This window comes from Lepisma saccharinum, chromosome 10 (assembly GCF_977018435.1).
Source record: "Lepisma saccharinum chromosome 10, izLepSacc3.1, whole genome shotgun sequence".
Classification (NCBI taxonomy): Eukaryota; Metazoa; Arthropoda; class Insecta; order Zygentoma; family Lepismatidae; genus Lepisma; species Lepisma saccharinum.
Window position 1 is genome coordinate 82,982,058 of NC_139238.1, and position 27,582 is coordinate 83,009,639.

Sequence of the window (27,582 nt, forward strand, 5' to 3'; positions counted from 1 at the left end):
AAGGGTAAAAAGAGGAACATTTGAATGTTGAAATTTTGCCAAAACAAGAAATAAAGTTAAAGTGCTTTATAATGAATATGATAACCCATAACAACAATATTACCAGTTTCCACTGATACCAATGCTTGATTATAATTTGTAACAAACTTGTGTTCAGAACTATTATAAATATTTTTACGAGATAACTGGAATATTAAAATAGCTCCTATTTCATTATAAAATCCCTTTTGAAAAAAAGAGACTACAGAGGCAGAGCTTGCATGAACTATATATATATATATATATATATATATATATATATATATATATATATCAAATAAGGTAAAAGGAAACACTCACCGGACAGTAGGAAAATTCAAAATTTTCGCTAATAGTGGTATGTGAGGCAGCCACCAAGAAACCTGCTGCCACCAACCCACCTGCACTCATCACCCAATATCATCCCCACCGCAACAAAATCAGGCACACACTGCACTCTCTTCTCCCAATCCTCCACAGTGATCCCGAAACCAAAAACATATTTCCCGACAAACCCAGGGTGGTTTTCAAACGCCCCCCTAACCTCCAAAACATCCTGGTCCACAACACTCCTTCACCACACATCCAACACCCCCCTGCCCATAAATGCAACCGACCCAGGTGCAAGACCTGTCCCATCCTCATCACTTCTCACACCCTCCAGGTGCACACGGCCACTGGCAAATTTACCCTCCATCCCAAAGGGACCTGCCATGCCTCAAACCTTATCTACATCCTCACCTGCAACATCTGTGGTGATTTTTACCTGGGGGAAACATCAACGGCCCTCAACCTCCGCATCAATAACCACCGCTCCTCCACCCACAACCTGGACTTCACTGTCGCCGTCCACACCAACCACCACAACATCAGTTTCAACGACTGCTTCCGGGTTGCGATCATCCACCTCCTACCCCAACCAGCCAACACCTCTGTTCGCAAAAGATGGGAGAGGGCCTATATATCGGCCATGAGTGCAACCACTCCACCTGGCCTGAACAAGGCCACCCAGTAATGCCCAACCCTCACCCACCCTCCCGCCCTCCCTCCCAACTCATCCTACACACTCACAGTTTACGACGAGCCTGGTGACGAAACAGTGTTTTTTTCGTTCTACGCACCGCTTCTTCTTCAATGGGGACCTGGCAACTCTGCAGGACCCCGGAAGCTTCCGGTTCCGTCTTCTGTTTCTTCTCACACCGATGATGCTATAAATTAGCGAAAATTTTGAATTTTCCTACTGTCCGGTGAGTGTTTCCTTTTACCTTACTTGATTTTTATATATATATATATATATATGATATGATTCAGAACACTACAATCAACACTTTAAAAGATATTAAATTACATGTCAAAACAGCACCAATGTTGAGGCTAATAGCTCAAACATCAAAAACAACCCTGCATTAAAGTGTTAAGCAGAAATTTCAGGTAAACTGAAACCTCTGCAATGAATTGAGAAAAAGCACAAAATATTGGGAAACTTGACAACCATGAATATCGGAAATTTATTTTTTTGTGTTCTTACATCCATACCTTCGCTGTTGTTTAGGCCTTTCAGAAATTTACAGCAAGGATTAATTTTTTTAAAAAAATACAGTTTAAAAACAATTCTGTCCACACAACAACAGTTCAAAACTACAATATAGGTTGGTACTAACCAAGAATTTTGCATATTCTGGCCCATGCTGAAATCAGGTACGATGTTTGCGGGTCATCATCTGGCAGGTCCCCTTCCGTCTGGGACTTGAGCAACATATCCATCACATCACTTGCATCTCTCATGAACTGAAAAATACAAAACCAATTAAGAAAAAGAATAAGCTTGGCAATATTTCACACGACAGTAAAAGTACGAGGTGTGATCAAGTAAATCTCATTCACCTCTATCTAGTGGACAACTGTTGTTGAAATGAGATCACATGATGTAGCACAATCAAGAACACTTTGGTTCCAGGTAGTGAGGGGGGTATAGGTGGCAGGCATCTATTGAACACAGCTAATGATAACCAACAATTCAAATGATGGCATCAACTAGTTGAAATTCATTGCAAAAATGCATTTGTGTATTGAACATTGATGTCCAGTGGAGTGATTATTTTTTAAGACAATGCTTGTCTGTATGCTGCTGAACATAAAGAGTGCCGGTGGACACTCACTGGAAACCCAGCTTACAGTCCTGGCTATACAAATAAAGTTCTGGGCTGATGGTATTCAATTGCTTCTGTATCTTTGTGGATAAATGTACACACTAAATTAAATGGTCTTCATTTGATTATGTCTAGGGGCATGCATATTTCATTATTGACAAAAACACGAAATGTGAAATCAGACATTGTAATGTTAATTTTTCTTATATTTGAAAATTGTGAGGTGCATTTTGGTACCATGTTTTGTCATGAAGTGAACTGCAAAACGCGAAATAAACTCTTAAAAATGAAATTTATGGTTTATTTACAGACTAGATATCTTCTGAGGTTTGGATTACCCTGAGAGTTATACAAATCCCAGAAAACTGATTAATTCTCCTGTGAATATTTGAGAAGCAATAATGGAATCCTTTACACAGAAAAGCTTAATACTCTGATAACTATATAAATGTGCTATTAGAAGTGAAATGTTAATTTTATGTAATAAGCATAGTTTCTAAACCAAATTTAAGTTTTTATTCACCATTTTAACACCGAAATCTTGATCTTTTATTCACTACATGCTTTGTAGTTTGATGTTAACCTTCAGACGGCAGAGCAGGTTTATGAAAGTAAACCCGTTCTGGCCCAGGCTTCTCTGCGGGAATTTTAAATTCAAACACTCTTTGGAGGAAAATTGTTATAACTCTGGCACTATGGGAGCAATCTACTTCAGATAACTTTTGTTTTGCAGCTAAAACATCAGTGCATGCAACCGTGTACAATTCAGAATGCCGGACCAAGGAAGGGGGGCTTGGGGGGCACGACCCCCAAATTTCAATGGAAAAAAAATCTGGAGTTTGCCCCTTCTTCCCCTGTTATTTTGGAGAGAAGGTGCAAACCTTAGTATTCTTTTCAAAGATTGGATGTTTCTCAAGAGAATGAAACATGTTTCATGTTCCTGGGTGCCATACAAGTTGAATAATGAGCCAAAATGTGAAACTCTGTTCGGAAATGTGGCACGGATATGTTGCAGACAGGAGGGAGAGGGGGATCATCAATGTGAATTTCCCAGGCTTGCTCCAGACCTGTGTCCGAGTTTCCACCCAAACACAGGGAGTATGAAGGTCCAAAAAGCACATCCATTTCGTAATCAGCACCATGATACCATATGGTATCATCTGGCCAGTACGACCTTACTTTTGATGATACCATATGGTATCATCGGGCCAGTAAAGGTTAAAGGAATAAATACACTGCAGGAATCACCAATAAATAATTTGTTTTGAAGTTCACTTTTATACATAGATGGTAATTGACTTCTGACTCTCATTGTAAATTAAGTGGGATTTGAATAATCTTAATTTATATCCTCACCCAGAATCAGACTACATATCGAATTGCATACAATAAATTTCCTGTTGGTTGAGGTTCAGCGATTGTGGGTCTGCTACTATTTCAGTAAAAGATAAAACATTTGCATACAACAACTTTTGAACGTCCGTCCCTCAACTGTGTGTTGAACCTGAGACCCCTTGATTACAAGGTGACGGAGTAACTAGTATGCCAGTTTTCCACAGTATGTCAAAATATGGACTTCCATTGTTTCAGCTAGGAAATATTGCAATGACCTGATTACATGCATCAAAGAAGTGAACGAACCATTCAGGCTCCTCAATGAACATTTCTAATTTTATATTGGATCATTTGAGTATGTTATCAGTATCTGGAAATTTTACATCGGTAATGTTGAAACCTGCTAATATAGAGAGGATTCAACACAGCACTTGACAAAAGTGCAAAACCTTCAACAAAATTTCGTGAATTTTCCATAACACAATTTTGGCTTAAGGAAGCTTTCAGCCTGAAATGACAAGCAATTAAGGGCCTGTAATAAAGCATTCACTGCACATGCATTAACACCAGAGGCAACAGGTTCAGCTTGTCATATCACTCCAGTACAAAGGTTGCATGTATTTCTGTATGGTTCGTTTCCAAGTGACAAGTGCCATGTGTGATGTAGGATTCTTATGAAAGCTCCTTAACACATCAAGAGAACTACACATATCCTGTGAGTCAGCTCTCAACCACATGCAAATACTACAAAATTACAAACATCCTCCAGGACATTACCTTTTCCGAACCAACTGCAAGTCCAATTAAACTAACACATTCTATTGTTTTGCCTCGCAATAACTTATGATCCGCAGCATTGGCATTCTGGATTATATACTTCAGACATGGCATCAACCTGCAAAACAATAAATTGTTAAATCACTTTAAAAAAGTAACTCCATGCAGTGAAGATTTAAATTTTAAACTTTAATTTCTTCAAAAATTTTATTCAAGTACTTCGCTGATTTACAAATAAAAAATCACCTTACTTCCACAGATGGCGTGCATTCAACAGCCAACAGTTAATTGTACATATAGCATGGCATTATTAAACTGCAGAAAAACACCAGTAATATGTAAAGTGAAACAAAACCATCTAAAACACTGGTTAACACCTTAACACATCACAAACACCTGATGCATCCAGTACGAAGGTCAGCATACGGCTGTGGGTCTAAATGCCGGCAGATGCGCTCTTACTTCCCGGCATGCTAGCCGCCGCTCCGCGGCAAACTTGAACATGATAAGCACTGTAAAACTGCTAAGAGTCAAAGAAGAATGATGATTTGATTATTTAGCATAAATATAATGCCCTTCTCAGCTTGGTTAAAGTAAGAATGCAGTTTTATCTCATTTTACATTGCATTGTTACTCCCTCAGACTACTTGCAACACAGGCGATGAATAATGACTAGGTAAATTACACACAGTTCACATATTGTCGTTTAGTGGAGTTTGAAAAACTTTTGCACTGCTGTGTATCTCATGAATAGGGGGTGGATTTCTGCACATTTTTTGCCTTGGGGGAAAATTGATATGCTTTCAATGGATTCATTCATTTCACTTGTTTGGAAACAATTTAGCAAAATTTTATTGGGCATATTTTGTTTGCATATATTGGAAGTAATTTAATTAAATAATTTATTTCAAGTTTGCATCTTCAGTTCTTGTCCTTTGTGTCAAGATTAACCTAAATCAACCTAGTTGGGTCAAGGACATCCAGTAAGAGGAAACTAGTTGTTGCAAAGAAAGAAAACCACCAATTACAGACACAAAAGAGAAATGAGTCATAGTTCCAGGCACCAGTGACAGGAGGGTGGCATTATTTGTTGGGTTGCTCTTTATACGCTATCTTCGTAAATCTGTGTGGGTGCCTGTGTATGAGTGGTACTTGTTTGAGGAAGGGATAAAGCATACATTTCCCTCCTGGCTGCAACTGTTCGGATTTACCAGAACCTCCCCTACAGACTCTGAAATATTTAAAATACTACAGTGTGTGATATTCTTCATCCAGTGTAAGAACAAAGCAAATACAAGAGTGTGACTTGTGAGTTTCAGACTTCATTCCATAATGCTGACATTGGCTTATTTTTAGATAATGCAAGTGAAATAACCCACCCTCCTTCAGTACAGGAGCTTAGGGAAATGGCACTCCTTTTGTCAAATGCTCTACATTCTTATACTTTGGAACAGCAGCAATCTGAAATAATCATTAAATGTCTCTCGGTCTATGTGCAACTGTTTATATCCACTGCATGCTTACTGGGGACGGACAATAGTTAAAAATTTGTAATACACAAAGACAGGGGGGGCAGTTACCCCCAACCTCTTGCTAGTATTGTCCCCACCCTGTGTGGTCTCTTAATGCTAAGCAGTGTCCTGTCTACCAAGAGAAAATAATCTGCTCCCCTCCCAATATTTTGACAGCGATTTGCTGCTACTGCCGAAAGATTGAAGAGAAAATTTATTTAACAATAATAGACGACGATGTGGTTACTACTGATGCCACAGTTGTTTAACGTTAAGTCTAGTCTAAGTACAACGCTTTCAAAGTATTTATCCTCATGAATTATTTGATTATTACCACTTCTTTCCATGTATTCCCTATATATATAAATACTTTTGTGGGAAATTTGTTCTTTTAATTTATTTATTGAAATTTCCAGTACAACATAAGCCACTTTAAACCAGAAAGAAACAACAGTAAAACAGTACACTAGCGTTAAAAAGAACACAAAACAAGATAAAATAAAATAAAAAAAAATATAAATATAAACAAGCCCAGACAGTACCAAGGTAAACATATTATTTTCACAATGCATTACTTATGTACATTTTTTTTCTAAGTTGGTGATAATAGACTAATATGAACTGAATATACTCTGTGATCAAAAGTATCCGGACACACCGCGAAACGTGTGTTTATCATAGACGGCGACACAGTACTTCCATCTACAGCATGGAACACATAGTCAGCGAACTCAGTAGTCTGCAGACAGTGTGAGACAGCAGTATGGGATGGTCTGAGGAACTCGCAGCCTTCCAACTTGGTCAGTTGGTTGGGTGCCACTTTTGTATGAAGTCTGTGTGTGAGATATCCACCCTCCTAAACATCCCTCTGTCCACTGTTTCGGATGTTATAGTGGAGGGATGTGTATAACCCAATAGCTTGCAGGCCAACCTCCCATGTTGACCTCCAGAGAACATCGAGTGTTGAAGAGGGTCGTACAGTATTATCGTCAATCATCCATCGCCACCATCTCACAGGAATTCCGAACTGCATCAGGATCTACTCCAAGCACCATTACTGTTTGGAGCAAGGTGCGGCAACTTGGTTTCCATGGCCGAGCAGCTGCCCATAAGTCAAACATCACACAAACAAATGCCAAATGCCGCCTCGTGTGGTGCAAGGAGCGTCGAAACTGGACCATAGAACAGTGGAAAACCGTTGTGTGGGGTGACGAATCACAGTACACAATGTGGCGATCCGATGGTAGGGTGTGGATGTGGCGAATGCCTGGTGAACGACATGTATCAGCCTGTATAGTGCAGACAGTGAAATTCGGAGGTGGCGGGGTTACAGTGAGGTCATGTTTCTCCTGGAGGGGGCTTGGCCCCTTGTTGCTTTACATGGCAATGTCACGGCACAAGCTTACGTTAACATTTTAACAGCTTTCATGCTGCCTAACGTCGAAGACCAGTTCGGGGATGACCATTGTCTCTTTCAACACGACCGAGCACCCGTCCATACTGCAGGGCTTGTGGGGGAGTGGTTTGACGACAACAACGTCCCACTAATGGACTGGCCTGCGCAGAGTCCTGATTTGAAACCCATAGAACATCTCTGGGATGTTTTGGAATGCCGACTTCGTGCTAGACCACACCGATCCACATTAATACCTCTTTTCATTTTGGCGCTCTGCGAGGAATGGGCTGCCATTTCTCAGGAAACCTTCCGGCACCTGATTGCCTGTGAGAGTGAACGCTATCATCAAGGCTAAGGGTGGGCCAACATTGTATTGACTGCCAGTGTTCCCGATGGAGCGTTGCCCACACTTGTTCTTTATTTTCAGGTGGGTGTCCAGATACTTCTGATCACAGAGTATCTACTTGGTTTGAGATGCTGTTGAATTGTTTCGGTAGCCTATGGAATAATGAACGTTGTATGAGTGAAAGCCTGGGAGTTCCAGTGTTGAAAGTTTCCTTGCTCTGTGTTTTATGTCTAGGCACTCTGAGGGAGAGTTCGTGGAGTGGGATGCTGCATCTTATGTTTCCATTAATGATCTTATGTAATAGTTTCATACCTGCAACGTATCTACATTTGGGCTTGGGCCAATATTTCACGGCTTTGTAAACCATGTGCAACAGTGTATTCAACAATAATTTTTGACTCTTAAGACTAGTTATGTATATATGTCCAACTCTATTAATTTCTCTCACAAATTTTGCAAGTAATGGAAGGTAAATTTTGCATGTAGTGGAGGGTATTTTCACCGTTGTTTAATTGTTAATATCTAGTGCATGATGATTCTGTATTTGAAACAAAACCCTAAATTAAGCCAAAGTAACCAGTCATAATTTCCTACTTTGTAAACAGTCTTGATCCGTACAAATATAAATGACAGAAATGCCATATTTTTCACTATGTCTGTTGAATTATACTAGATAACTATGCAATAAATATGGGCCTATAGAAAGGAATTGCTTCAAATACTTGAATTGTGTGGGCAGTGACATGTCCCTAGAAAGTGGGAGAGTATTGGTGCAGTCATAAATCATATATAGATTGTAACACCATTTTTAGGACACTTTTCAAAAATTGATAGTGCATATTTTGCCTGTTTTTAATGCATATTTTGGTCTTTTTTAGTGCATGTAAATCTGTCTCCTACTCATGAACCAGCTGTAAGCAGCTCAAATGAGAAAATAGTGATTTTTTACTTGTAGAATTAAAAAACTTTCAGTTATAATAAAGTTTCATGACACCTTTAATCCATCTAAAATAAAAATAATAAAATTTCACATGCATCATACTGTTTAAATTAATAAAAAATAAATAAAAAAAAAGCAAGCAGAAAAATGTTACAGTAAGCCAGGTAAGTGACTATTAGAAAACCAGAACATGAACAGAAACTCAATTCGAGCTTCGGGAAAAGATGCCCACCAAGCAACATGAGTGTCAATTACAGGGATGAGCGAGTACTTAATTTCAGAATACTGTGGAACCTTGCTTTTATATTTTTCAAGGGACCAAGGTAGAAAAACTTAAAAAGCAGGAAATTGTAAAACCTGTTAAATTTTACATTTTGCTATGTTGGGACCATGAAGATTGAATGAGTAATGTAGGAAATGTAGAACTGAGGTTGCACTGATATAACGAAATTAATTTTCCCCATAATTCTGGTGCAAAACTTATGAAAACTCTACAAACTACAATTCTCAAGTTACTTTTAATCAGTTTAAGGCCTTTTATTTTTACAGGACACTCAAAAACTTAAGAAAATCACTAGCAAGTATCTACAATCAAATTCAAACTAGATTCTCTACTTCTACAGAAGCAAATATTTTGTGTAAAATAAAATACAAAATACTAATCATGTTAAACTGTAAAAAGTGTTATTATCCTTAAGCTCTTAATACACATGGCAGCTGATATTTTGAAAATTATCACCAGAAAAAGCTACGAAGACTGTAAAATTAATTACATTTTGAACATTCGTTTTAACCTTTTGACACAGCATCAGATCGAGAAAACACCGTAACTTCTACGAAACTACACAGGAAGTCTTTTGTACAAAGTTATTTTTGATGTGCAGACTATATTTTATAGAGTATAGAAAGGAAATGTTGATCAGAAAACCCCTTTCACATAAAATAAAATAAAACATTTACATGTACTGTGCCAAAAACATGCAAGCAAAATAAAAAAAATGTGATTTAAATTGTTGCAAACAATTTCTTGACTGCTCACATACCTACCATTCCATAATAATAAATTAACAACATACTACATAGTTGGGAAGGGACCGATTAATCGGTACTCTATCGGTATCGACCGATATAGGCATATCGGTGTATCAGTAAAATTACCGATTATTTTACCGATCAAATATATCTATAAATATCTTATAATTTAGTGCAAAATTCTGCCATTTTGTTGTAATTTTTATGGATAATCTCCATGCCCTACTCTCTGAAAAAGTAAATGTCTAAATATTCAACTTCTTTTGCATTTCAATCACCTCGAAACACACATTTATTAAGGAGATCAATGGACATTTCAGGTTCTTCAAGGACCATTTCTAATTTTATATCTGATCGGTAGAATATCGATTATCGGTATCGGTAAATTTTATATTGGTACTTGATCGGTATCGGCCAACATTTCATATCGGCCCATCCTTACTACATAGTGTGGATTTGGCCCTAAATATTGTTGTTTTGGACCCACTTCCATAACTTTTCTACACAAGTTGCAAACATTACAAATGGATCAAAGAAGTTTCTAACTTTTCTCCCTATTTTTTTAACTAATATTTAAGGTTTTGAACTTCTGGGAAAACCAGAAGAAAGTCATGGAACAGCACAGACAACTGAAAATATCAACTTTCACGGACATTTAGGATTACTAAATTGAAATACACTTAATGCAACCAATATATCATATTTGAATTAAAACTTAAATTACCTGTCATAATAAGCTACAAACTGCTCCTCTGAAGTATCTGCCACTGAAGCAATTGTTGTGACAACTTGTTCAAGGACCAATTTATTTCCTTTCTCAACCAACTGGAATAGAATCACAAAAAGATACCATGTAATAATTCAGACTTTCATTTCAAAACTCGTAACAAATAGGGAGACACTGTAGCTAGGAGAACCAAATCAGTCTGATCCTTGGTTGAGTCACAATTTACCATTGCTTTTCAGTAAGTTATATTCAGTCTGTCAAGTCCCCTTTATACTCAATATGGGACTGGACCTACAGTTTTAAAGTGAGATCAGGACCACTGCGCAACGTGAGAGCGTTACCACTATGCCACCAGGGAGGCCCTAGTAAGTTATATTATCTGTGAGGTGGACATTAATCAGAACTTTCAAAAAAAAATGCTTGAAAACTTATAATATTGGAAGTAAAAATATGTACATGTAAATTAAATTTAAACCTTGATCAGGTTTCCTACTCCTATTGTAAAACCAAATTCTACATTTCTATTGTATCAATCAAATCTTAGCCTCCTCTACAATGTTATGTATTGCTTAAAATATTACAGGAAAACATACCTCTTTGAATTTGGTTGAAAGTATAGCTTCTAATTTGGCCATAATAGCATTCAAATACTGTGTAAGAATGCTTTTGGGGCAGTCTTCACTAAAATTAACTAAAGCAGCACCTGAAAGTTAAAAAATATTTTATCACCTGTGAGCACAATTTAAGCATTTATAGTGCGAAAAATAATTAACACACAATAATACATATGAAAACCACAACATGACACATTTGAACTTGTTTCTCAATCGAATGGAAGTCTATTGGCAACACCATTCAAGTGATACTGCACTCAATTGTATGAAGATCGTAGTTAAAGTAAACATAGCTGAATTATAGTACCGTGGAGTTCTATTCAGTGCCATGTTGTGTTATTACCCTTTGTATTACTAAAACTTTGAAAGACCAAGCCATGTACAAGATTCTATAGTTTTGCCATAGTTATGTTTTAGCTAAGGAACTACCTATTGTTCAATGATACTATGGACAGTTTTACACATTACAAATAGATGCTTGAACATTGCAACTATTCAAAGTTGTTCAGAATATTCAGAAATGTTAAATGTTAGGGATGGGCCAGATTAATCAGTACCATACTGGTATCAGGCAATATACCCTGGCACATCGGTCTATCAGTGAAATTATCTATTTAACTACGTAATAGCCATTTTGTAAAAATCTAAATGTGCAGTTTCTTCTTTCACATGTACAACCCAATCCAGTTCATAGAAAGTTTGCAATTTTATATCTGATTAGTATAATATCCATAGATTTTATATCAGTGCTGTATTGCAACATGTAAAATTTTCATATCAGTTCATACATAGTTAATATAGAATAATTTATTTTATGATATGAAAATTCTGTTAGGTGACTGTAATGCACAGATTGGCAAAGAAGAGACATTTAAACCCACGATTGGTAAAGAAAGTCTTCATGAATTAAGTAATGATAATGGTATAAGATTGATTACTTTTGCAACCGCAAAGAATTTAATTGTGAAAAGTACCACTTTTAAACATAAAGATATCCATAAATATACCTGGTCTTCTCCAGATGGTAAAACTCATAATCAGATAGATCATATTCTCATTGATAAGAGAAGGCATTCTAGTATAACTGACGTTCGTACACATAGAGGTGCTGACTGTGCCAGTGACCATTATTTAGTAATTGCTAAATTAAGAGAAAGACTCGCAGTGATAAATCATAAGCAACAAAATCTAAAAGTTATAAAATTTAATACAGGAAAATTTGCTGATGAAAGAATTAAGAAAGATTATCAAATTAAACTGTCAAATAGATTTGATGTTTTGCAGGATTTAAATGATGATGAAAATATAAATGAAACAGACGTAAATAAGAATTGGGAGCACATACGTAATGCAATAGAATCAGCAGCTAAAGAAAGTATAGGATACCATAAACCGAGAAAAAGTAAGCCATGGTTTGATAATGAATGTCATAATCTAATAGAAATAAGAAATCAGGCTAGACTTAGGTGGTTAAATAACTCTGATGATACAAATTTAAGCAATTATAATAGAATAAAGCGAGAAGTTAACCGCACGTTTAGAAGTAAAAAAACAGATTACTTGAAAAGCAAAATTAACGAAATTGAAACAAAAAAAAAAAAAAAAAAAAATATATCAGAGATTTATATAAAGGTGTAAATGAATTTAGAAAGGGGTGGCAACCTAAAGTAAACTTGATAAAAGATAAAGACGGTGATTTTCTAGCTGACCCAAGCGATATTATAAATAGATGGAAGAACTACTTTAATGACCTTTTAAATGTTCATGTAGGAGATAAATAAATCAGAAGTAAATGAAGTACACACAGCAGAACCTTTAGTTCCAGAACCTAACTTGACTGAAGTTAAAGATGCTATTAAAAGGCTAAAGAATAACAAAGCACCTGGCATTGATTTAATACCAGCTGAGTTAATTAAATATGGTGGGAATTCGTTAATATGTCAAATTCATAAATTAATTTGTTTAATATGGAATAAAGAAGAAATCCCTCAACAGTGGAAAGAATCCATAATTGTTCCTGTGTTTAAGAAAGGTGATAAAATGAACTGCAATAATTACAGTGGAATTTCTCCACTCTCAACAACATATAAAATATTATCTAACATTCTTTTAACAAGACTAACCCCATATGCTAATGAAATTATAGGTGATTATCAATGTGGATTTAAACGTAACAGATCAACTACAGATCAAATTTTTCATATCAGACAGACACTTGAAAAAAAGTGGGAATATAATCAAAATGTCCATCAGCTATTCATTGATTTCAAAAAAGCATATGATTTGGTCAAAAGAGATAAATTATATAATATATTAGTAGAGTTTGGAATTCCTAAGAAGCTTGTTAATATGATAAAAGTATGTACCAGTGAAACCGAAAGTAAAATTCGTGTGGGTATTAATGTGTGTGACAAATTTACAATTCATGATGGGTTAAAACAAGGAGATGCATTATCTCCATTGCTTTTTAATTTTGCCTTAGAATATGCTGTTAGGAAGGTAAAAGAAACTAAAGAAGGACTAAAATTAAATGGTATGACTCAATTGTTAGCATATGCAGATGATGTAGACTTATTAGGGGATGATATAAATACAATTAAGAATAATGCTAAAATATTTTTCAAAACTGGTAAAGAGATAGGTTTGGAAGTTAACAAAGAGAAAACTAAATATATGCTTACAGGCCGAAACCAAGTGTTAGGTAATAATCAAAATCTAATTATTGATAACAACTCGTTTGAACCAGTTTCCAAATTCAAATACTTAGGAGTAATATTAACAAATGAAAATTATATTAAAGAGGAAATAAAAAGTAGGCTTAATTCAGGAAATGCATGTTACTTCTCTCTTCATAAACTTTTGTCTTCTCTTACTTACGTGAAATTTAAAAGATTTCGTAATTCCGCGTTGCACAATTTAATAGTTCAATCCTATTAATTTCGAAGATCCACTGTCTTCATTCACAAAAGGGTACGGCGTTTGAAGCGGAGATGGTACCGCATCAGTACATTGTTTGTTCCCGGGCGGCGGTGGTTGCGATTTTTCCCGTTCGGCAGCACTGGCACGCGCATCTTGGTTTGCGTCGTCTGCTTCCTGTTGTCCGGTGGCGTTGCCAGTTGGGGGTTGGGGGGCTGGGCCGTGTTGCTCGTTCCTGTTCCCCGCGTGGCTGGAGTGGGGTCGAGTATGTGTATAGCATCTTTTCTTTATCAGGTCGGGGATCTTTCTGAGGACAGGGTGCCAAGTTGGGTGTGCTTGTCCATTGTCCAGGTTTAGTGCTGGTTTCTGCTGGATGATAGCATGGGTTTCTTTGATGGTGTTTTCTATGACAGAGCCGGTTGGGTGAAGTATGGATATGGAGGAGATGGTGTGGTTAGTGGAGTGGAGGTGTTGGGAGAGGCCTGATTTAGGTGTGTCGTTTTTGGAATCTTTTACATGTTCGTTAATCCGTTCTTGGACGGTGCGGATGGTTCTGCCAATGTAGGTGTTGTGGCATTGGCATGTGGTCTTGTAGACACCGGGGGATGCAAGTTTGGGTAGGTAGTATCTCTTGAAGTTGGGTAGTGCCCTTCCGATTTGGGATATGGGTTTGTGTGCTACTCGGATGTTGAAGGGTTTGAGGGCCTTGGCAAATTTTCCAGATGTGGTGGGGTGGTATGGGAAGGCGATCCATTTGGGTTTAGGATTTTGGTTCGGGTTATCTCTGTTTTTTGGATGTCTGAACTGGGTTTCTGTTTTTGCGCACCACATGGATAGTTGGCGCTCGGTGTAACCGTTGTTTAGGCCTATTTCCGTTACGCACGCTATTTCATCTTGCAGGTCATCTTCTGTGCAGCTGTGTGTGAAGGCTCTTCTGTAAAAGTTCATCCATACTCCAGCTTTCTGTTTTGGTGGGTGGTTGGATTTTGCATGGATATACTGGGTGCCCGAACCTGGTTTCCTGTATACGGATGTGACGAACTTGTCTTGGAGTCGTCGGATGCTGAGGTCGAGAAAGTTGAGGCGGCCATTTTGTTCCCTTTCAACGGTGAAGTTTATGTTGGGATGTATGTTATTGAGGGCAGTTAGGAGAAGGGTTAGGTCCTCTTCCTGTTTGTAAATGACTATGGTGTCATCGGCATATCTTTTGTATCTTATATGAGCAAACTCTGGTTGGGTGAGAATTGACTTCTCGGCCACATGCAGCACTATGTTGGATAGGGGTGCAGAAAGGGGGTTGCCCATCGCTAGGCCCCCTGTCTGGTGGAAGAAACTGTCCTCGAACTGGAAGTAGTTGTGGGTGAGGCAGGCTTGTAGAAGGTTGCAGATTTCATCAGTTACAAATGGAGGCGTGTTATTGCTGAGTAGCCAAGTTCTGGTGGAGTCAAGTGCAAGGCTGATCGGGATGGAGGATTACATGTCCACTACGTCTATGCTGGCTAGTTTGCAGTTGTCGGCTTTGACAAAAGAGGTGACAAATTCTTTTGCCTCGAGGCTGTTTTTTAGGCAGTAGGTGAGTTTGTCATTGTGGGCGGTCAGTTTCTGGAGGAGCCATTTGGTTAGGTGGACACTTGGTTGATTGAAGCCGGCCACTATGATTCTCAAGGGGGTTCCTGGTTTGTGAGTTTTTGGTATGCCATATGCACAGGGAAGGCTGGGGTGGGTGTTCCTTAGTTTCTTCTTTTCACTATCTTGAAGGAGGGCACAGTTATCTATGGCTCGGCGGATGGCTGTATTGTATCTGCTTGTGGGGTCACGTTTCAGCTTTTTGTACCCGTCAGAGTTTAGTTTTGCTTGCATTTTGTCACTGTATTGGCCTTTTCCCATTATGACGTATTGATTACCCTTGCAAGCAAGCAAAACTAAACTCTGACGGTTACAAAAAGGCAACCCCCTTTCTGCACCCCTATCCAACATAGTGCTGCATGTGGCCGAGAAGTCAATTCTCACCCAACCAGAGTTTGCTCATATAAGATACAAAAGATATGCCGATGACACCATAGTCATTTACAAACAGGAAGAGGACCTAACCCTTCTCCTAACTGCCCTCAATAACATACATCCCAACATAAACTTCACCGTTGAAAGGGAACAAAATGGCCGCCTCAACTTTCTCGACCTCAGCATCCGACGACTCCAAGACAAGTTCGTCACATCCGTATACAGGAAACCAGGTTCGGGCACCCAGTATATCCATGCAAAATCCAACCACCCACCAAAACAGAAAGCTGGAGTATGGATGAACTTTTACAGAAGAGCCTTCACACACAGCTGCACAGAAGATGACCTGCAAGATGAAATAGCGTGCGTAACGGAAATAGGCCTAAACAACGGTTACACCGAGCGCCAACTATCCATGTGGTGCGCAAAAACAGAAACCCAGTTCAGACATCCAAAAAACAGAGATAACCCGAACCAAAATCCTAAACCCAAATGGATCGCCTTCCCATACCACCCCACCACATCTGGAAAATTTGCCAAGGCCCTCAAACCCTTCAACATCCGAGTAGCACACAAACCCATATCCCAAATCGGAAGGGCACTACCCAACTTCAAGAGATACTACCTACCCAAACTTGCATCCCCCGGTGTCTACAAGACCACATGCCAATGCCACAACACCTACATTGGCAGAACCATCCGCACCGTCCAAGAACGGATTAACGAACATGTAAAAGATTCCAAAAACGACACACCTAAATCAGGCCTCTCCCAACACCTCCACTCCACTAACCACACCATCTCCTCCATATCCATACTTCACCCAACCGGCTCTGTCATAGAAAACACCATCAAAGAAACCCATGCTATCATCCAGCAGAAACCAGCACTAAACCTGGACAATGGACAAGCACACCCAACTTGGCACCCTGTCCTCAGAAAGATCCCCGACCTGAAAAAGAAAAGATGCTATACACATACTCGACCCCACTCCAGCCACGCGGGGAACAGGAACGAGCAACACGGCCCAGCCCCCCAACCCCCAACTGGCAACGCCACCGGACAACAGGAAGCAGACGACGCAAACCAAGATGCGCGCGCCAGTGCTGCCGAACGGGAAAAATCGCAACCACCGCCGCCCGGGAACAAACAATGTACTGACGCGGTACCATCTCCGCTTCAAACGCCGTACCCTTTTGTGAATGAAGACAGTGGATCTTCGAAATTAATAGGATTGAACCATTAAATTGTGCAACGCGGAATTACGAAATCCTTTAAATTTCACGTAAGTAATTTTAAACCGCGTTTACCGCAACCACAATAAATTTTGTCTTCTCGTTTAACATCTAAGAAACTAAAAGTGAAAATATACAAAACAGTAATTTTGCCTGTAGTATTATATGGGTGTGAAACTTGGTCCCTTACATTGAAAGAGGAACATAAATTGAGAGTGTTTGAAAATAAGATCCTTAGGAAAATATTTGGACCTAAAAGGGATGAGGAGACAGGCGAGTGGAGGTTACATAATTTAGAACTACATAATTTGTATTCATGTCCAGATATTGTTAGAGTGATTAAATCAAGAAGACTTAGGTGGGCAGGCTATGTGGCACGAATGGGAGAGGAAAGAGGAGTTTACAGGATTCTTGTTGGGAAACCTGATGGTAAGAGACCTGTAGGAAGGCCAAGACGAAGATGGAGGGTCAACGTTGAGATGGACCTAAAGGAAATCGGTAGGGATGGAAAAGAGTATATAGGTCTTGCTCAAGATAGGGACGGATGGAAGGCCTGTGTTGCTGCAGCCATGAACCTTCGGGTTTAAGAAGGCTAGAGAGTTAGTTAGCATTTACTGCAAGTATACCATGTCAAGCTACCAGAGTATTTCTTTAAAATAGTTATGGTTTCCATAATATTAATTAAAATTATGCACCATGCATTAAGACTTGGAAAGAGTAGCATGGAGTATTAGTTGTGACATCAAACTGATGCTTTCTAATACCAATATATCGGTATTGGTTAGCAGTTTTCTTTCTTCTCCCCCCCCTTTACTTTCTTCCTTCATCCCTCAATAAAATCAGCAAGTCATAATTTCGTGACAAAACATGGTAGCAAAATGCACTTCACCTTCCAAAAACGTGAAAAATTAACATTACATCACATTTAGCGTACCAAGTATGCCACTTACCAGCATGAGCCTGAACGCGGGGATTCGCGTTGTCGTCCAAGACCATCAGAAGGCCAGGAATCACCTTGTCATGGAACTTCTTCTCGAAGAAAGGTGCAAAGTCTGTAGACATTTGGCCTATGGCATTACAAGCAGCATATCTTACCCGAGGATGCTGAAAAACAGGAAAGCAATACAGACATTCAACAAAATGAATTATCATGAAGAACTGAATTTCCCCTGATGTATGCACCTTAACCATGAACTACAATATTTACTCACGTATGATGAACACATTTTTCCAAAATTTCCCCCCCAAAAACTGTGGTGATATGCATGGAATAATTGAGACAGCCAACATGTTACTGCATGTAACACATATATAACAACAGGTGCCAATATAAATGACCACGTTGTGTTTCTTTTTTAGTAATAACAATTTTGTGAAATAGTTGTTTTCCATGATTTTTCACTTGGTATTGGAGTAAAGTGGTGCCATTCTTGGTGTAACCCTGTTTCCGCTTTCCTGGATATACCTCAGAACTTGCAGTACAACTTGCTCTTTCACATTTTAGTCTCACTTTCTTCTACAGAATAGACAAGATGGTTACAGAAGTGAAAGCTTTGGGATGCAAAGTGGAGGGAGAGGGGGATGTGTTGGTGATTCATTGTATACAAAAGACGATATTCTCATTTTGGTCCACATAGCAACAACTTTACCACCTACAACTAAGAAAGCCATTTCTTGAACCTGAGTTGTACTGTCCATTATGTATGAGATATAATTTTTTTCTCACTTTTTCCTAGGGATGGGACCAATTAATCGGTACTCTATTGGTATCTGCCGATATAGGCATATCGGTGTATCAGTTTATCAGTAAAATTACCGATTATTTTACCGATCTGATATATCTATAAATATCTTATAATTTAGTGCAAAATTCTGCCATTTTGTTGTAATTTTTATGGACAATCTCGATGCCCTACTTTCTAAAAAGTATGCCTACTTTCTAAAAAGTAATTGTCTAAATATTCAACTTCTTTTGCACTGCAGTCACCTCGAAACACACATCTGTTAAGGAGATCAAGGAACATTTCATGTCCTTCAAGTACCATATCTAATTTTTTATCGGATCGGTAGAATATCAGTTATCGATAAATTTTATATCTGTACTTTATTGGTATCGGCCAAAATTTCATATCGGCCCATGTCTACTTTTTCCCATCAAAAACCAGTGTGCTGCACATTATACATGCGTAAATACAGTATTGCCGATGCAGATTCTCACCAATATTGATACTTAACACTGCAATAACTTATGGTGCCTCAATGTATCTGGTCCACGGTTTTTCTCTTGCCATTATCCCATCTCTGAACTACTCCTTTTTAAAATGTATTTGTCCAGGGTAGCTGCCATAGGATATATCAGAAATTAAGGGGGAAAAATAGTATGATGAAAATAATTTCCAAGATATATTTCATGAATCTCGCACCAGTATATAATTTCCATGATACTTCCAGAAGGAAACTGAACTCTGCAGCCAGGCACAGTACTGTGGACAACCGCTACAACAGTAGTTATTGCACTTATTACTGCATTACATTTCATTACCTCAATTTTTCTTTCAGTTACCTTCAACAAAACTGAATTATGGACCACTTATGTACTATCTGCAATCACAAATTTCCAGGACGAAGTCTGAATCTCGTCACTACAGTGCCTATATTTGTGCTGTGTATTGTGTTTGAACAAATTAATGTTTTCATCAGCAGCCTCCATCATGTTTGGAAGACATATTGTACCCCTCCCCCTCAACAAAATGCAGAAATAATGCTCTAATTTTTTTAAACAAAACAAATAATTTAAAAACCAAGATGAAAGAACTGATGTTAGTGAGCATTTTCCAACTTCCAAGCATTATTTTTTTTAAGGCAGTGTTGCTCATGGTGTGAGATAACAGGAATGTAAGCGAGACGAATGAAGTGACTGCAGAAATCCAGAAGTAATAGTTGTGAAAGGAAATTATGTTCACAAATTCAAACCTTAATTACTCCAACAATAATTTTCTAAAATACAAACTTACTGGATCTTGCAAGAAATTAAGCACACCTTCCATGATTTGCGGAAGCATCGCCTCCATCTGCTTATGGCAGCCTTCCCCAACAGCTGAGATTGCCATCAATGCAGCATGCCTGGAAACAAGAAGACACACTTGGAAATCATATCACTGGAAAAACCATAGTATATTTCAAGATTATATGCAATAAAATTTATGTAAAAACAGTCTCTACAATTTCATAAAAACAAAATTCCCCAACTTTTCCAGGTTTTCCAGACAAGAAGCAAAATTAGGACAATTCATGTATTTAAACATGTGTTTGAGAACTAAACCACACTGAATCTCATTTAACCAAGTTTCTAGAATATTCACTTCACATGCAAAAGTAGTAATGAGAAGAGAAACTAAATAGAAATTGACTGTTGTAAAGGGGTATCAGGGGTAAGCTTTTATGTAATACTTGCACGTAGTGACTTATGGTTAACAAGTTAACAAAGAATTATTTTTTGTTAACCCATCAGCTTACCTAGTTGTCGAATCGATGGCCTGACTGGACATTCGCTTCCCATACCTAGTCGTCGAATCGACGGGTTCCCGATTTTCATCAAGTAGTTCCTTTTTCATTCAATAGATGGCAGAGGTTGTATGATCTTTCAAATCTATGACGTGTATGTTTGTGCTGCTAAGTTTTTCATACCATTTCAAGCATGTTTTGTTCAGTAATTTCTCATGTAAACAAACCTTCATTTGTTACGTCTTGCAAACATGTTGCATAAGAATGTTGTAGAAGATTCTGTGATTGAAAAGTTGCTTTTTGATAGCGATGAAGAGGAAAATGTGGATTTTGGAAGTGGAGATGAACACTGGGGTTCATTTTGTGTTAGTGAAATTGAAGAATGTAGTGAAACTGAGGAAGAGGTAGCTGTGGCAGGAAGAATATAAAAGGTTGAGGAATGGAAATGGAATGCAAAGATGTGTGTGATCAAATTTATTAGGTGAGTTTCTAATTATCTTTCAAGTAAACTGCATACAGTCAACTCTCGATTAAACGACCTTTCACAGTTCCCGGGAAAAGGGTCGTTATTTCGAAGGGGTCGTTATTGGAATTTGCACCAATTTTCAGCTTAAAGGGAGCTCAAACGGACACAAAGATGCCTAGGAGATGGTAACACCATTTATCCTGGTAGTTATACAACCTGTTATGCACAGGATGCGTGTTGTGAGAAGGAAAATAGAACATGAAAAAGTTTTCACAAAAGAGGATTTAAAATAATGTTACTTTGTTTCAATTGTGCACAGTCGTTGCTTTTCCAGGAAATTCTTACAATTCTAGTTCATGAGAAACCCGTTTGCACTGAGACCAATGGAAAGGAAAACAATCTCTCGCTTATTGCAAGCGAAACTCGAAGAATCTTGACACCAGTCAGACTGGTGCCAGCAAAAGTCGGGAGATAATCGGGCAGAATGAATGTTGGATTTTATACGGGTTTACTGGAGCATTGTCTGTTACAAGATTAACTGGTAAGATTAGATCTCTCAGGAGAAACAACACAACCTCTCTAGGTACCAGACAAAAAAAATAAAGGCAGGGCTGTAATTTTCGTTCTGGTTCGGCTGTGTAAAATACATTGTAAAGAAAAAGTCACTTTTCTTTGCTTCACCCTCCTTCCGCATTCAAGGGAGCAGTCCAAACTCCTTCCTTGACTTGCATTGTAATCCAGTGTGAAAAAGGAAACGTGCAACTTGCGATCTATTTTCACCCAATGCGTATTGTAGGACAGGTCATTAAACAACGTGGCAGTTGATAATCATTCGGGTTTGGAATTGAATTTCACTTTAAACTGTATATTTAGTCCTGATTAGCCAATCAGCATAAAATGAACTGAAAACAAGCTTTATGAAACTGCGCATTTTCACATATCAAAATGGTAGCGCAATTTCACATATCAAAATGGTAGATCATTATTTACTCTCACATTAATCGACGATTTAATGTTGGATTTAGGAGTATTCTCGATGTCAAACACCCACCCCTCCAAACGCTTTCCCCTTGAATAATTTGAATAATGTATTTTTAATCGGTCTCAGCGACCATTCCTACATTGAACACCTTTTTTTTTCCTCCACATGAATGGTTCTGAAGAAAAGTAAATTAAATTTACAGTTTTGCTTATCAGAAGGCGCACACTCTTGTTTTGCTTTCTGGAGATCGACTTTCATTATCGTCAAATCAAAACAGCTTTGCGAGATTCAAAACAATAACTTTTTTCTTGGCGCTGGATGAGTCATCGCTGTTATCGGCAAGCAAGAGCTTTGCAGACGCTGGACAAAACACTAGTGCCAGTTGCATCATAAAAACAAGGAGACCGGCTGGAAGTTCGAGCAACAGGTGGCGGAAGAGAAAAGTCCCAGCATTTTAAAGATAACGCAACTGTCGAAGAGGGAACTTTTAACAGCAGTGTAAAGGAGAAAGAAATGACCCTTGCTTTACGTTTTTACCATGCAACAGACAATAATACGGGCAATATTTCCTATGCAGACAACAGCATTAAAAAAATATATAATAAGTAAATTTAAAAAAACAACTGAATTCTGCAATTATCAACATTGCCGTGCACACCAGTGGCGGAGAATGAGCTGGGGAAAGGGTAGAGGTCACTTTTTTTACTTGTTCTATGTTTTTTGTTCTCTTTCAAGAATATAACCAGAACTGGTTGCCCCATTTCAGACGTCAAAGGAAAGGAAGAGGGGTGGGTCCTTTTCCACCCTCGCCTGTAATCAGCCCGCATCAGCAAGAAAATCGTGGCTGAAACAATCTGCATCGCCCTCCACCCCCCCCCCCCCCCCCAACGTTTGCTGACAGGGGAAAAGGGAGAAGTCAGTCAGACAATGGAACAATTTTTTGGCAGAAATTACGACATCGACACAATTAGGAAAACGTATGAAGTGGGAAACGGGAGTTATGATGCACGTAAGAGCGAAGTAAACTTTTGTGGAAACCTGGATGACAACGCATTAAGCGGCGGGTTGACGATCTTTAGTTCACCTATGTGGTTTTGATTATCTCTAACAGTTTCGCTTTTTTATGAAGTGTTGCAGGGAACAAAGAACACGTTTTGAATGAAAGCGGTTACCGGAAGTTGTCGGCACAAGGCCGAGAGTTGCTCACTCACGAACCTGCTGAACTCTAGGTCAGAGCTGGACAGATGGGCCAGACTTCCAGGTGCCACACATCTGTATTTTCGAACATTCCTGCGATCTTATCTCTCAAGGTGGTGTATTTATCGATGAAAGAGCTTGACCTGCCATACACATTGGCAAAGACTGCAAGTCCAGCAGTCATTTCGGGCTGCTCGCACCCTCCCCCGCGAGTTTTCAGCAGCTCTTAGGACAAGGAAACAAGTCAAGTCGATTTAAAATAACATCCAAGCACATTCAATCTTCTCTTCTCGCGTATCCAAGAGCAAGCATGACAAACCAAACCTGGCGCATTGGGTAGCGGCAGTCGGGTGCGGGGTAACATTGGTGCACTTGAGGGAGGGGAGGGCAGAGGTCAAGTGCTATTGGATATCACTCAAGCATGGTGTGGTGGTTAGGGTGATGACTTTTTAATTTTTTTTCTCAAAAATTATTTCTTGTAGCACAAATGGATGAACTTTTGCCTATTAATGACTAAAATGAGGTATATTCCATTGAAATATTGAAAAAGGTCACGCACAAACCATTTTTAAATTTTATGTATGCCATTTAACCATTTCATAAAATTGTAATAACAATATTTATATATAATATAATTCAGCAAACGGAGTTGTGCAATAATTTATGCACCAGAGAATTGTATGGAATATTCCAGAAAATCATAGACCACTGTGCACCGTTCGGCCGGACTGAGACGTCACGGTGATGTAATTACTCGGGAAGGTTCTGTACAGTACTAAAATTTTCTTCAGCTGTTTCGCAGTGTGGTATAAACTGCTATATAAGCGAGGTGTTCAAAGCGGGTAGTTGAGTTTTAATTAGATTAATTAGGTGTCAACATTATTATTGCCTTATTATAACTATTGCTTAATGCGAAATTGCGCATCATCCAGAGTATATTATAAAGAAATCCTTGTATTATTTGGTGAGCTACATTGAACTCTCTCGCTAATTATAATTGAGCATCTAATATATTATTAGTGTCTTTTTTTTTATTTTCTATAATTTGTTTTACTTATTTTTAAATAAAATATATGGAAACTCAATAACAGTTTCTTTAATTTGTTACGTATTTAATATTTACGTTAAGGCCTTTTCTATTTCAGTTGCTGAGTAGAAGACAACATGTCGTTCAAGAAGAGCTCTTCTAACACAGAGAAGAACAAGGAAACCTGGACAAAGAACTTAGTCCAGTTTCAAGCACCATCAGGAAGAGGCAACGTGTCAATTTATGATGCACCCTTGAGTGAACGGAGTCGCATGCCCCTGAAAAGCCACGTCATTGGACGCTTTAAATTTCTTGAATCCACTGCCAAAGAACGGAGAGAGAGGATCAGTCTAATTGCTGTGGAGCTTAAAGCCCTATGGAGCAAAATATTGAACTTCCCGCATGTATCTGATCAAGCCATTTGTGCAAAACTAGCAAACCTTCTGAAAGACTATGAGCGATGCAGAAAGAAACAAAACTTTGATTCATTGAATGAACTGTTTGACGTGACCAAGGTGAAAGGCGAATGGATGTGCAAAGAGGATGAGAACCTCTACAAACTGCAAATTGAGACCAAGGGCCAGGTTGGTTATTCCAGTTGCAAACGTGCTAGTGCAAAGACCATCCACCCAAGCGAAAGAAGGCAATGGAAGCGACTGTGTTCACACTTACCAGCTCAGCGCCACCTGATTGTTCCGACAGTTACACGGACTCCGACAACAGCAAAGACAGTCCTTGGAAGGATGAGAATGAAGTATCAACGAGCACAAGGAAGCATAACCCAACAGGCATTGCAAGACGCCTTGTTACAAGCTCAAAGCTGTCGTCCCACGGAGCAGCAAAGGTGTGCCGCCAGCTTTCTGATGAGGGCATTGAAATCTCAACCCCACGTCAGTCAGCAATCCACAAGGCTTTCTACACGAGAGCTGCTCAGATGAAGAAGAACTTGGTGAGCACGCTTCATCTGGAGAATTGGAGCATACACTTTGACGGCAAACACATTGATGGCTTTGAATATCAGGCCGTGGTCCTCAAGAATGAAGCAAAAGAAATTAAGTTGTCTGTACTCAAATTGAAAGATGGGAAAGCTCAAATAATAGCAGAAGGACTCCAGGATGTGTTAGAGGAGTTCAACCTGTGGGGATCAATTGTGATGATTGTTGCCGACACAACAAGCGTGAATACCGACAAGACAGGCGTTGTTCGGCTGCAGCAAATGTTCGAAGAGAAAGGTCACCCCAAACCCAAGTTCATCAGTTGCCAGCACCATGTGCTGGATCGCGTTCTTCGCGTTGTCATGGACGATGAGCTCCATGGTTCGACTAAATCACCAAACATCGAGTACTTCTTTGTGCAGGATTTGATGAGCAATTATGATAAATTGAAAGCAGCCTTCAGCAACGGTAAAACTGAGATTAAGGAAACAGGCAGCTGGAGAGACGACATGAAGTTTCTCTACCACCTCACTCGTGTCTTCCGTCACTTCACTGACAGGAATGAGATCCCCTTCGTGAAGTTTTAACAGATCCCAAACATCAGCAATGCACGATGGAACTCTCGTGCCATTCTAGCCCTTCTTGCGTTTATTTTGATGCTTGAAACCCGGAACAGGCTGCGTAAAATTTGTTTATTCATTTCCTACTCATGGGCTGACCATTGGTTCAGCAGTCAATTGTTCCACGCTGAAGATTTTGATGAACTATCTGCAGTTATGAATGACTACCCAACAGGTCTCAAATGCTTGAAAACCCACTGGAAAACAGATGCATCTCCAATCAACATTGCCTGAAGCAACCAGTGCTGTGAGCGTGCGATCAAAGTTATGCAAGACTTGCACAACTCCTGCCGCAACAAGGACAACCTCCCACCGAGATTCATCCTGTCCAATGACATTATCGTGAATAATTGACTTCCTTATGTGTTTGATGACCCTATAAAATGTTGTATGCGACTCTAAAGCTTGTGTTCAATTTTATATCTGCTTCCAGTGACTTCAAAAATTGGGCAAAAAACTGATAAATAAAATTTTTAAAATCATTTTGTGCATGAGGATTTTTTATCTAATCACCTTGAAAGTAAGATTTTATCTAATCTTTAATGAAAGCTCATCAAATTATGATACAGGGAAATGAGGTTGTAAAAAAGTCATCACCCTAGTGGTGGTGTCTATTTTTAGTTCAGACCTAATTGTGAGCGGTAGAGCGCTCGTAAAGGGAATGAGTGGAGGAAAAAACAACGAATTTTTCGGCTGATTTCCTTCAATTTTTCAACTTTTTTTTTCTTCAATTTTTTCTATTTTTTTCTAAATTTTTCACGGTTCCCGGGAAAAGGGTTGTTACTAGGAGAGGGTCGTTATACCTGGGGTCGTAAAATCGAGAGTTGACTGTAGGTGCATACTTATTACTATACTTCCACTTCAATATATAAAATTTTCACGTAAATTGCTTGGATATTTTAAACAATATTTGACATCTTGTCTTGCTGTGCAACCTCCACAGGAGATAGCCAAATTTAAATGGTATTTCATGGCCAAAAAAAGTGACATTTAAATGGTATGCGGATGGGTTAACAAAGAATAATTTTTTAATATAAAATCATAACAATTTTAGCATATAGTGGCCGCGGTGGCTCAGTCGGTAACGCGTCTGACTACCATGCTAAAGGTCCCGGGTTCGATCCCCGGCCGGTTCAAATCCGGGAACTTTTCTAACGGTGGAAGCGGCCCCGGCACCCACCCAGCGTCGAATAACATGGGTACCTGGGGGAAACCCTGGGGGGTAAAGGCGGTCAGGGGCGTGATGCTGATCACATCACCCCCACTTACGACCGGATCAAGAAAGTGTGGGGCGTTACCCCCACACCCCCTATATGCCTTCATGGCGTGGTGCTATGCACAGGGGAACACTTTACCTTTTTTTTTTTTTTTAACAATTTTAGCATAAATAATACAGAGGCACATATTTTTGGTAAAAAAAAAAAAAAAATTGGTACAAAAACAGTCGATTTCGGGTTCAAAAGCGGTAAATAAAATAAAATTTCGGTGTTATAGCGGTGAATAATCACATCAAAAGTGCTATATAAAATGACATTTTGGTTTTAAAATTGTGAATATAATCCTAAATATTATTTAAAAACTGCAGTTACTACACAAAATAAACTTATCCCTTCTAATACACATTTATGTAGTTACCAGAGTATTAAGCTTATTCCTGCATAAAGGGATCCATTTTTACTTCTCAAATATTTACAGCAGAATTAATAAATTTTCCATGAATTGCATAACTCACAAGATACTTCAGACTTCAGAAAGTGTAGTGTCGGTATATAAACTGTAAATTTCGTGTTTTAAGTCAATTTCGCATTTTGCAGTTCATTTCGCATTATTTCGTGACAAAACAGGGTTGAAAA

The 27,582-nt window shown here is 38.7% G+C and overlaps 1 protein-coding gene across 1 annotated transcript in view; it reads right to left on the reverse strand.

Moving 5' to 3' along the window:
• Karybeta3 (karyopherin beta 3) overlaps positions 1-27,582 on the reverse strand; it is an 80,523-nt gene that overhangs the window by 23,801 nt on the left and 29,140 nt on the right. Inside the window, exons 9-14 of the mRNA XM_083130035.1 lie at positions 20,013-20,121; positions 17,949-18,102; positions 10,826-10,935; positions 10,230-10,330; positions 4,281-4,398; positions 1,680-1,806 (exon numbers count right to left, since the gene is read on the reverse strand). Coding sequence (XP_082986161.1) covers positions 1,680-1,806; positions 4,281-4,398; positions 10,230-10,330; positions 10,826-10,935; positions 17,949-18,102; positions 20,013-20,121 — 719 coding nt within the window. The remainder of the gene's footprint in view (positions 1-1,679; positions 1,807-4,280; positions 4,399-10,229; positions 10,331-10,825; positions 10,936-17,948; positions 18,103-20,012; positions 20,122-27,582) is intronic.